The sequence below is a fragment of the Oncorhynchus clarkii genome, chromosome 9 (genome assembly GCF_045791955.1).
Source record: "Oncorhynchus clarkii lewisi isolate Uvic-CL-2024 chromosome 9, UVic_Ocla_1.0, whole genome shotgun sequence".
NCBI lineage: Eukaryota > Metazoa > Chordata > Actinopteri > Salmoniformes > Salmonidae > Oncorhynchus > Oncorhynchus clarkii.
The window spans coordinates 68,187,015-68,199,400 of NC_092155.1; the positions used below are offsets into that span (position 1 = coordinate 68,187,015).

Genomic DNA, 12,386 nt, shown 5'->3' on the forward strand with positions numbered 1-12,386 from the left:
TTCACTGATCTGCAAATGATTGTCCACTGCGAAATAACTAACCTGTAAATAGTTTTTTTTACGTGATCTGTACCGAGGCTGCAAAAATCTGTAATGCTGCGCAGCGTCTCACACATTTTGATTTTCTCAATCTAGGAGCGTGGTTTCGGGAAGGAGGCGGGCTCTTAGGTCAAACGCGATATTTCCATCGGTCAAATGCCGCGGTTTCGGAGATTACACTGTAATGCTTAAAAACGTGGATTTTTACAGTGACGTTAGTCATGCTGTCGTTTATTTTCTGAGCGGTTGTGTACATAGAGAGCTTTACAAACTTCAATACTGGACTGACCCACTGTGTGATGGTGTAACGTCGTCCTTTAGTCTCGAAATTAATCAATTCATTGTAGGCTAGGTTGCACTCTCAATGTGGAGATTGCTTTCCATATTCTCGTCAACAAACTCTGGTCAACAAACACAGGTAATTATTATATTTTGGGACACAATAACTGATGATAAAATGTATTAACGGGGAAAGATGATCGCGGTAACACGCGTGCGTCACTGTTATGTTGTCGTGGTGGTCTCTGTAACATTGTATCAATTTATCTTCTCCAGTTATTAGGACTAGTCCAGATTCTCACCCAACGGGGAGATTAAGGCTACGGAAGATACGGGGTAGTTTACAAACGGTACTATACAATGTTACCATTGTGTTTAGACATGTTTTTCAGTGCAGTACAGCAGGCAGCAGAGGGGGTACAGACAGTGCAACCTAGTCTGTCTGTTAAGGGGTTATATAAGCTTGGCCTATTTAGTATAAATAATTAACTTCCTGGTCCATGATTAGAGGTCTCTAACCTCCATATGTGTTAAAGTGAGTTTGTTTATCTGAAAACTATGGTGGCGAGGGTCTCTGTAGTTCCATTGCACGCCTGAACTATCTTTTTAAATTTAACTTCTAGTCAATGGACCGGATTCTAGTAAACTGGCCACTCCTGTGTGCGCTTTCACTCTTGTAGTTTCACTCTCATCTAAAAACAAGAACATATACCCACCTGGGTGATAAGATTGCATTGCTATCGGCCAACTGGTTTCTCGAGACAAAGTCTACAGAAGAGCAAGGTTCCTGACACACCTCCAGTGTGTACAGGTAGTTGGGCTGAGCTGTTATGGTTCATGCAAAACAAGCAATTTACTCCTTAAAGGGCAGTTCCGCCACTTTTCAACAATTCATTATCTTCAGCACAATACCAGTTTATACATATGTGAACATTTTGCATTTCTATGATCTGTGTTTAAAAAGATGAGAAGAAAGTTCCTAAAATAATTATTCCCTGAGACATCACAGGGCAGGGTTAAAAGTAAGAAAATCACTGAAAATCACACAGAGGTTTTTGGATATAAGAGGGACTTTATCGAACAAAACAAAAATGTATTGAGTAAATGGGAGTCTTGTGAGTGCAACCATATGAAGATCATCAAAGGTAAGTTATTCATTTTATTGCTATTTCTGACTTGTGTAACTCCTCTACCTGGCTGGTAACTGTTTGTAATGATTTGTCTGCTGGGCGCCGTTCTCAGATAATAGCATGGTATGCTTTCGCCGTGAAGCCTTTTTGAAATCTGACGCCGTGGTTGGATTAACAAGAAGTTAATCTTTAAACCGATGTATAACACTTGTATGTTTTATGAATGTTTGTAATTAGTATTTCTGTTTTTGAATTTGGCGCTCTGCAATTTCACTGGATGTTGGCCAGGTGGGACTGTCCCACAGACCCTAGTGAGGTTAAACTTTTGATGATGTCATCGGGTAAAACTTTTTAATTATAATTTTTCTACAAAATGTAGAAATGTACCATTTTCACATACTTTATGTGCATACTGGCATTGTGCTGGGTAGTTTGAAAATTAGGTTTAAAAGTGGTGGAGTTGTCCTTTAAATCATTCAGACATTTATGATTAACGATCAGTTGGTTTCTGGCTACTTGAAATAAACTATTTTTGAAATTATTGTTGCTTCTAGGTGGCTATCTTGTCTGCCTATTCATCCCTACTGTTCTCTTTCAATCTCAGACAGAGATGCTGTGATCATAGTGACAAGGAGGAACTACTAGAGACGAGGAGAGGGAGGGAGGAGGTCACCATGAAAGGCTTGAGTGGCTCCAGATGCTGCTTCTACATGGGTTTCTTAGTGGGAACCCTGAGCCTGTACTTCCTGCGCCAGGTGGGTTAAAGTGAAATGGAAACACTAGGCCTCAGAACACCAGCTAACTGTAACTGTAAATCGCCATATTGGCATTGTTGCATCATCTGTAGGAGAGTTTTGGAATTCCTGAATTTATTGAGACCATGACCTCTACGTACATTAATGAGCATTATTTTCTGGTGTCAAACCATAAATGAAGACATAATACATATTTTGAAAGCTGAGAAACAGCCCTTTCAAACGATATAACATGCAATACAGATGTAGGATCTTAATTTGAGCTAGTTTGCTACAGCAGGAAATTTGAATTATGTGGATTATAATGAATTAAACATTACATTAGGGCAAATCAAGTCTGAATATTTTAAGTGGAAATTACACACGTTAGAAGCCCTTTTAAACGTTGAATACACTACAAGTTTGCAGGAAAATTCTCATCAACAAAAGTGATCAAACTAAGATCCTACATATCTAGCACCATATCAATCAAAGGGTAATCCGTCAAGAAAAAACACCTGTGAAAATGCGTAACTTATATGCTTTCCCCCCAAACAACTGCCATTTACACAACTTCCTAAGGAATATAAAGAAAAAAGCATATTGAAATCATGATAGTGATAGCTTTTACTGTGAATGAGTTACAGTCGTTTCACTGACTTGTTACACTATTATTGCACTGTACATGCAACTTATTATGTGACATGTTAAGCACATTTTAACTCCTGAATATATTTAGGCTTGCCATTAAAAAGGGGGTTGAATAAATAATTGACTCAAGACATTTCAGGTGTTAATTTTTAATTAGTAAAACATTCTAAAAACATAATTCCGCTGTATCGAGATATGTAGCTATGTAGTTAGCTAGCTAGCTATATAGGGAAGATACATTTTACAGGTAAAATAGCAATCCTACAGCAGCCCTCTCTTCTGTATGACTGGCTAGCTAGCAAGCTAGCTTCATATCTTAACTGAATTACTAGCCAGTTCATTTTATCTAGGTCTAGCTCATACCTAATGAAAACTGCTCTTCAAAATGTCAAGAATTAGTATTTTATTTTGTACAGTTATCAATGAAAACATTTACATCAAAAAGACAAGACGAGAGAAAATAAATTAGGCTAGCTAGCTACCTTGCCTGGTTTTATCTGATTGTGTACTCGGCTTGTTATCAACATTTCATTTCACACTTAAATTGGAAATGTAACTATTATAATTACCAACATAAAAACGAATTGTTTACAGTTTCTTAAATTTAATTGTCTTGATCTAAATGACAGAGCATTCGAAGTTATGAGAAACCTTTCAGGTCCACTAGAAGCAAGGCGCCTCCTGGTGGCACTTCAACATAGCACTACCCATACCTCTAAGAAACATTGTCCAAGATCAGAAGACAAAAAATAAAGATGTTTATGTGTTACAAGCCCATATTTAGTATTATTGGATTGAATACATCTCTTTGTTTAGCTTTATTTCCAGAAGTGTTTCCAATATCTAGTGGCCCTATAGCCCTGTAATTAGTATTCATGTAGCCCTATACAGCTGTAATTACTATTCAAGTAGCCCTACCTACAGTTGAGGTCGGAGGTTTACATACACCTTAGCCAAATACATTTAAACTCAGTTTTTCACAATTCCTGACATTTAATCCTAGTAAAAATTCCCTGTCTTAGGTCAGTTAGGATCACCACTTCATTTTAAGAATGTGAAACATCAGAATAATAGCAGAGAATGATTCATTTCAGCTTTTATTTCTTTCATCACATTTTCAGTGGGTCAGAAGTTCACATACACTCAATTAGTATTTGGTAGCATTGCCTTTAAATTGTTTAACTTGGGTCAAATGATTCAGGTAGCCTTCCACAAGCTTCCCACAATAAGTTGGGTGAATTTTGGCCCTTTCCTCCTGACAGAGCTGGTGTAACTGAGTCAGGTTTGTAGGCCTCCTTGCTCGCACATGCTTTTTCAGTTTTGCCCACAAATTTCCTATCGGTTTGAGGTCAGGGCATTGTGATGGCCACTCTAATACCTTGACTTACTTGTCCTTAAGCCATTTTGCCACAACCTTGGACTTATGCTTGGGGTCATTGTCCATTTGGAAGACCCAATTGCAACCAAGCTTTAACTTCCTGACTGATGTCTTGAGGTGGTTGCTTCAATATATCCATATCATTTTCCTTCCTTATGAAGCTATCTATTTTGTGAAAGTGCACCGGTCCCTCCTGCAGCAAACCACCCCCACAACATGATGCTGCCACCCCCGTGCTTCACGGTTGGGATGGCGTTCTTAGGCTTACAAGCCTCCCCCTTTTTCCTCCAAAAATAGCGATGGTCATTACGGCCAAACAGTTCTATTTTTGTTTCATCAGACCAGAGGACATTTCTCCAAAAAGTACGATCTTTGTCCCCATGTGCAGTTGCAAACTATAGTCTGGCTTTTTTATGGTGGTTTTGGAGCAGTGGCTTCTTCCTTGCTGAGTGGCCTTTCAGATTATATCGATATAGGACTTGTTTTATTGTGGATATACAGTGGGGAAAAAAAGTATTTAGTAAGCCACCAATTGTGCAAGTTCTCCCACTTAAAAATATGAGAGGCCTGTAATTTTCATCATAGGTACACTTCAACTATGACAGACAAAATTAGAAAAAACATCCAGAAAATCACATTGTAGGATTTTTAATGAATTTATTTGCAAATTATGGTGGAAAATAAGTATTTGGTCAATTACAAAAGTTTATCTCAATACTTTGTTATATACCCTTTGTTGGCAATGACAGAGGTCAAACGTTTTCTGTAAGTCTTCACAAGGTTTTCACACACTGTTGCTGGTATTTTGGGCCATTCCTCCATGCAGATCTCCTCTAGAGCAGTGATGTTTTGGGGCTGTTGCTGGGCAACACAGACTTTCAACTCCCTCCAAAGATTTTCTATGGGATTGAGATCTGGAGACTGGCTAGGCCACTCCAGGACCTTGAAATGCTTCTTACGAAGCCACTCCTTCGTTGCCCGGGCGGTGTGTTTGGGATCATTGTCATGCTGAAAGACCCAGCCACGTTTCATCTTTAATGCCCTTGCTGATGGAAGGAGGTTTTCACTCAAAATCTCACGATACATGGCCCCATTCATTCTTTCCTTCCTTTACACGGATCAGTCGTCCTGGTCCCTTTGCAGAAACACAGCCCCAAAGCATGATGTTTCCACCCCCATGCTTCACAGTAGGTATGGTGTTCTTTGGATGCAAATCAGCATTCTTTGTCCTCCAAACACGACAAGTTGAGTTTTTACCAAAAAGTTATATTTTGGTTTAATCTGACCATATGACATTCTCCCAATCTTCTTCTGGATCATCCAAATGCTCTCTAGCAAACTTCAGACGGGCCTGGACATGTACTGGCTTAAGCAGGGGGACACGTCTGGCACTGCAGGATTTGAGTCCCTGGCGGCGTAGTGTGTTACTGATGGTAGGCTTTGTTACTTTGGTCCCAGCTCTCTGCAGGTCATTCACTAGGTCCCCCCGTGTGGTTCTGGGATTTTTGCTCACTGTTCTTGTGATCATTTTGACCCCACGGGGTGAGATCTTTCGTGGAGCCCCAGATCGAGGGAGATTATCAGTGGTCTTGTATGTCTTCCATTTCCTAATAATTGCTCCCACAGTTGATTTCTTCAAACCAAGCTGCTTACCTATTGCAGATTCAGTCTTCCCAGCCTGGTGCAGATCTACAATTTTGTTTCTGGTGTCCTTTGACAGCTCTTTGGTCTTGGCCATAGTGGAGTTTGGAGTGTGAATGTTTGAGGTTGTGGACAGGTGTCTTTTATACTGATAACAAGTTCAAACCGGCGTCATTAATACAGGTGGAGGACAGAGGAGCCTCTTAAAGAAGAAGTTACAGGTCTGTGAGAGCCAGAAATCTTGCTTGTTTGTAGGTGACCAAATACTTATTTTCCATCATAATTTGCAAATAAATTCATTAAAAATCCTACAATGTGATTTTCTGGATTTTTTTTCTAATTTTGTCTGTCATAGTTGAAGTGTACCTATGATGAAAATTACAAGCCTCTCATCTTTTTAAATGGGAGAACTTGCACAATTGGTGACTAAATACTTTTTTGCCCCACTGTAGATACTTTTGGACCTGTTTCCTCCAGCATCTTCACAAGGTTGTTTGCTATTGTTTTGGAATTGCTTTGAATTTTTTGCACCAAAGTACGTTCATCTCTGGGAGACAGAACGCGTCTCCTTCCTGAGCGGTATGACGGCTGCGTGGTCCCATGGTGTTTATACTTACTATTGTTTGTACAGATGAACGTGGTACCTTCAGGCCTTTCGGAAATTGCTCCCAAGGATGAACCAGACTTGTGGAGGTCTACAATTATTTTTCTGAGCTCTTGGCTGATTTCTTTTGATTTTCTCATGATGTCAAGCAAAGAGGCACTGAGTTTGAAGGTAGGCCTTGAAATACATTCACAGGTACACCTCCAATTGACTCAAATTATGTAATTAGCATAAGCTTCTAAAGCCATGACACCATTTTTTGGAATTTTCCAAGCTGTTTAAAGGCACAGTCATCTTAGTGTATGTAAACTTCTGACCCACTGGAATTGTGATACAGTGAATTATAAGTGAAATCATCTGTCTGCAAGCAATTGATGGAATAGTAGATGTCCTAACCGACTTGCCAAAACTATTGTTTGCTAACAAGAAATTTGTGTGAGTGGTTGAAAAACGAGTTTTAATGACTCCAACCATATGTAAACTTCCGACTTCAACTGTATACACTTGTAATTACTCTTCAGGTAACTCTAAAGACCTGTAATTACTATTCAGGTAGCCCAATACACCTGCAATTAATATTCAGGGAGCCCAATACACCTGCAATTAATATTCAGGGAGCCATATACACATGTAATTAATATTAAGGGAGCCATACCTATACACCTATAATTAATATTCAGGGAGCCATATACACATGTAATTAATATTAAGGGAGCCATACCTATACACCTGTAATTACTAGTCAGGTAATCTTACCTATACACCTGTAATTACTAGTCAGGTAATCTTACCTATACACCTGTAATTACTAGTCAGGTAGCCCTACCTCTACACCTGTAATTACCAGTCTGGTAGCCCTACCTCTACACCTGTAATTACTAGTCTGGTAGCCCTACCTCTACACCTGTAATTACTAGTCTGGTAGCCCTACCTCTACACCTGTAATTACTAGTCTGGTAGCCCTACCTATACACCTGTAATTACTAGTCTGGTAGCCCTACCTATACACCTGTAATTACTAGTCAGGTAATCTTACCTATACACCTGTAATTACTAGTCTGGTAGCCCTACCTATACACCTGTAATTACTAGTCAGGTAATCTTACCTATACACCTGTAATTACTAGTCTGGTAGCCCTACCTATACACCTGTAATTACTAGTCAGGTAATCTTACCTATACACCTGTAATTACTAGTCTGGTAGCCCTACCTATACACCTGTAATTACTAGTCTGGTAGCCCTACCTATACACCTGTAATTACTAGTCTGGTAGCCCTACCTCTACACCTGTAATTACTAGTCTGGTAGCCCTACCTATACACCTGTAATTACTAGTCTGGTAGCCCTACCTATACACCTGTAATTACTAGTCTGGTAGCCCTACCTATACACCTGTAATTACTAGTCAGGTAATCTTACCTATACACCTGTAATTACTAGTCTGGTAGCCCTACCTATACACCTGTAATTACTAGTCTGGTAGCCCTACCTATACACCTGTAATTACTAGTCAGGTATCCTACCTATACACCTGTAATTACTAGTCTGGTAGCCCTACCTATACACCTGTAATTACTAGTCAGGTAATCTTACCTATACACCTGTAATTACTAGTCTGGTAGCCCTACCTATACACCTGTAATTACTAGTCTGGTAGCCCTACCTATACACCTGTAATTACTAGTCTGGTAGCCCTACCTATACACCTGTAATTACTAGTCTGGTAGCCCTACCTATACACCTGTAATTACTAGTCTGGTAGCCCTACCTATACACCTGTAATTACTAGTCAGGTAATCTTACCTATACACCTGTAATTACTAGTCTGGTAGCCCTACCTATACACCTGTAATTACTAGTCTGGTAGCCCTACCTCTACACCTGTAATTACTAGTCAGGTAATCTTACCTATACACCTGTAATTACTAGTCTGGTAGCCCTACCTATACACCTGTAATTACTAGTCTGGTAGCCCTACCTATACACCTGTAATTACTAGTCTGGTAGCCCTACCTATACACCTGTAATTACTAGTCTGGTAGCCCTACCTATACACCTGTAATTACTAGTCTGGTAGCCCTACCTATACACCTGTAATTACTAGTCTGGTAGCCCTACCTATACACCTGTAATTACTAGTCTGGTAGCCCTACCTATACACCTGTAATTACTAGTCTGGTAGCCCTACCTATACACCTGTAATTACTAGTCTGGTAGCCCTACCTCTACACCTGTAATTACTAGTCTGGTAGCCCTACCTCTACACCTGTAATTACTAGTCTGGTAGCCCTACCTCTACACCTGTAATTACTAGTCTGGTAGCCCTACCTCTACACCTGTAATTACTAGTCTGGTAGCCCTACCTCTACACCTGTAATTACTAGTCTGGTAGCCCTACCTCTACACCTGTAATTACTAGTCTGGTAGCCCTACCTCTACACCTGTAATTACTAGTCTGGTAGCCCTACCTCTACACCTGTAATTACCTGTCTGGTAGCCCTACCTCTACACCTGTAATTACCTGTCTGGTAGCCCTACCTCTACACCTGTAATTACCAGTCTGGTAGCCCTACCTCTACACCTGTAATTACTAGTCTGGTAGCCCTACCTCTACACCTGTAATTACTAGTCTGGTAGCCCTACCTCTACACCTGTAATTACCTAGTCTGGTAGCCCTACCTCTACACCTGTAATTACTAGTCTGGTAGCCCTACCTCTACACCTGTAATTACTAGTCTGGTAGCCCTACCTCTACACCTGTAATTACTAGTCTGGTAGCCCTACCTCTACACCTGTAATTACCTGTCTGGTAGCCCTACCTATACACTTGTAATTGCCATTCAGGTAGCCATACCTATACACCTGTAATTACGGTACTCTCTCCTTGCATTGTTGTTACTGTTGACTGTACCTACGGTATTTTGTATACCTGCTATGGTATTATGATGTTATCAGTCAGTAAACTTAATTGAATTTGAATCACGTCATCTTTATTTGTAAAAACAGGTGTGGTTCGAGATGAGCATGGAGCCCGATGTGCTGGGACAGGACCAGGACAGCTCAGTAGCAGCGTTGTCGAAGAAGAGACAGGCTAGTGACAGTAATAACTGGAGGATGGAAGGAGCAACCCTCATCAACCTCAACCATCCACACCACATAGGTACGTACACAGGCCCAATAAGACACAAGACCTCTTCGGGTTAAAGGAAATTAATTTCCTCGGAAGTTTCTCATAAATCTGTGTGGAAGTATGAAAGGTGTGTGTTGTGTATTTTAATATAGAAAATAGATCTCTTTGCTGCCACAAAGACAATTCATTATTGAAATAGGCTCATTCCAAAACATCCATACATCTCCCCATAGAAATATGAATACTATACAGTGTCTCTCTTCCATCAATTAAAGTTGTTTCTAATTTGGCTATGGTTTTCAGGTGAGGACAGTAGCGTGGCAGATGAGCTGTACCGGAAGGTGCGCATCCTGTGCTGGGTGATGACTGGTCCCAGTAACCTGCAGACCAAGGCCCGCCATGTAAAGGCCACCTGGAGCCGCCACTGCAACGTTGTGGTCTTCATGAGCTCTATCGACGACCCAGGTAGGTACCCAGCCAGGTAGCCTAGAGGGCAGAGAGGCGGGCTGGTTCGAGGTTGGCCGGTTCGAATCCCATTAACGATAAAAATCTGGATGCTGTCTCCTGCTTTTGTGCCCTTGAGCAAGGCACTTAACCCTAACTGCTCTCGGTCCAGTGTTGGTGAAATGGCAATAAAGTATTCTTCTTCTCCAGACTTCCCCACAGTGGGGCTCGGCACGGGGGAGGGCCGCGACCAGCTTTACTGGAAGACCATCCGGGCCTTCCACTACGCCCTGGAGCATCATGGGAATGATGCCGACTGGTTCCTCAAGGCGGACGACGACACCTTCGTTGTGGTGGACAACCTCCGCTGGGTCCTGTCCAATCACACGCCCGAGGAGCCCCTCTACTTTGGCAAGCGCTTCAAGCCCTACGCAAAGCAGGGGTACATGAGTGGCGGAGCAGGATATGTGTTGAGTAAAGAAGCTCTCAGGAGGTTTGTGGAGGGGTTCAAGACCAAGGTGTGTACCCATACCACCTCTGTGGAGGACTTGGCTCTGGGACAGTGTCTGGAGAAGATGGGTGTTCTGGCTATGGACTCGAGGGATACCCTTCAACGGGAGACGTTTCATCCGTTTGTTCCCGAGCATCATCTGACAGGGAAGTTCTCCAAGAGCTTCTGGTACTGGAGCTACTGCTACTACCCCATCGTAGAGGTCTGTCTTGTTGTTGTTACTTGTTGGCTTTCAGTTTCACAGATTATTCAAGTGAAACGGACAGTGTTTTAACTACTTTGCAGATATGAAACAAATAGACAATCATAATATCAGTCAAAAATATCAAATTCCCAATTCATGCTACAAAACCAACATTATAAGAGGTTTTAAGAATAGGGTCTATTTGACTCAACATTCCTAGCTAAAAACATTGGAGGAGTGGGTGAGTGACTGGTTTATTCCCCACCTATAATTTTTCGGTTGCTATACACAGCTAGTGATGCAGGTGTCATTTGGTTAGCTAGCAAGAACTTGAACGGCTGTTATCCAGTTAGCATATCTCTTGCTTTCGCAAATTCACTCTGGCTATTTACCCCAATTTCAAAGCACTCTCATCTGAGTGCGCCAGGGCGCAGAATAACTGATACATTCACGAACGCTCTAGATTACATTTAAACAAGGTGCAAAAGGACGAGTAGGCTACAATTCCCTATTGTTTATCAGTGCAATTTTGACGAGGGTTTATCAAATGTTCCTTTGTTAAATTTTAGCCCAACTTGACCTAGCTAGCATTAGTTGTTGAGCTTGTTGATGTGCATAACTGTGAGAGCCTACCTTTTCATGGTTGTTTGATCAATACGACTGAAAAGTTCCCAGATGTTAAGAGGACTCCCATGTGATATTGACATATTTGCAAAAATCCATTCAGGTGTATTTTGTGGCTTTTGGCAAATGTGTTCTAATGATCTAAAGTTGCGCAGTTGCAATGATGAATGTGAATGATGACAGGCCTGTGTGGCAATGGCTTGTTTGCATAAAGGCCTATTGTAGCTCTGATTGGCTATGGTGCACTGGTCTGCATAGACTGGTTGAGACAGATGTTTTATTTACTGCAGTGTTTATTAATTGTCCAAATGCACTGCCGCTTTCCCACTCTATATTGCTATAGAATTTTCACAAATGCCTTAGTATAACGTAACTCCCAAACATTCCTAAAATGTATGAAAACGTGAAAATGATCGCTTGTCCGATACATGTTTTTTTTTTATTTATTTTTTTTAAATATTTCAAACTATGTTTGATGTATTTCAAATCAAATTTTATTTGTCACATACACATGGTTGGCAGATGTTAATGCAAGTGTAGCGAAATGCTTGTGCTTCTAGTTCCGACAATGCAGTAATAACCAACGAGTAATCTAACCTAACAATTCCACAACTACAACCTTATACACACAAGTGTAAAGGGATAAAGAATATGTACATAAAGATATATGAATGAGTGATGGTACAGAACGGCATAGGCAAGATACAGTAGATGGTATCAAGTACAGTATATACATATGAGATGAGTAATGTAGGGTATGTAAACATTATATTAAGTGGCATTGTTTAAAGTGGCTAGTGATAAACATTTTTTTACATCAATTTCCATTATTAAAGTGGCTGGAGTTGAGTCAGTATATTGGCAGCATACTATTCCCCCTATTCCGCCCCAGCCATTACCATGAGCCCGTCCTCCCCAATTAAGGTGCCACCAACCTCCTGTGACACCAAGTGTTTTTGGTCTATTAAAAGGTATGGCATCTTTTGACCAGTGCATCAGTCTTACACAAACCCTCTTGGTGTAATATATATGGTA

At 40.8% G+C, this 12,386-nt stretch overlaps 1 protein-coding gene across 2 annotated transcripts in view; it reads left to right on the plus strand.

Moving 5' to 3' along the window:
- LOC139416836 (glycoprotein-N-acetylgalactosamine 3-beta-galactosyltransferase 1-B-like) overlaps window positions 1–12,386 on the plus strand; it is a 21,911-nt gene continuing 9,525 nt past the window's right edge. For both annotated transcript variants that reach the window (XR_011635134.1, XM_071165937.1), the window contains exons 1-5: window positions 1–457; window positions 2,053–2,203; window positions 9,465–9,618; window positions 9,892–10,053; window positions 10,243–10,745. Coding sequence is in view for 1 of the 2 variants with exons in the window: in XM_071165937.1 (XP_071022038.1) it covers window positions 2,123–2,203; window positions 9,465–9,618; window positions 9,892–10,053; window positions 10,243–10,745 (900 nt within the window). In the remaining variant the exon portion in view is untranslated. The remainder of the gene's footprint in view (window positions 458–2,052; window positions 2,204–9,464; window positions 9,619–9,891; window positions 10,054–10,242; window positions 10,746–12,386) is intronic.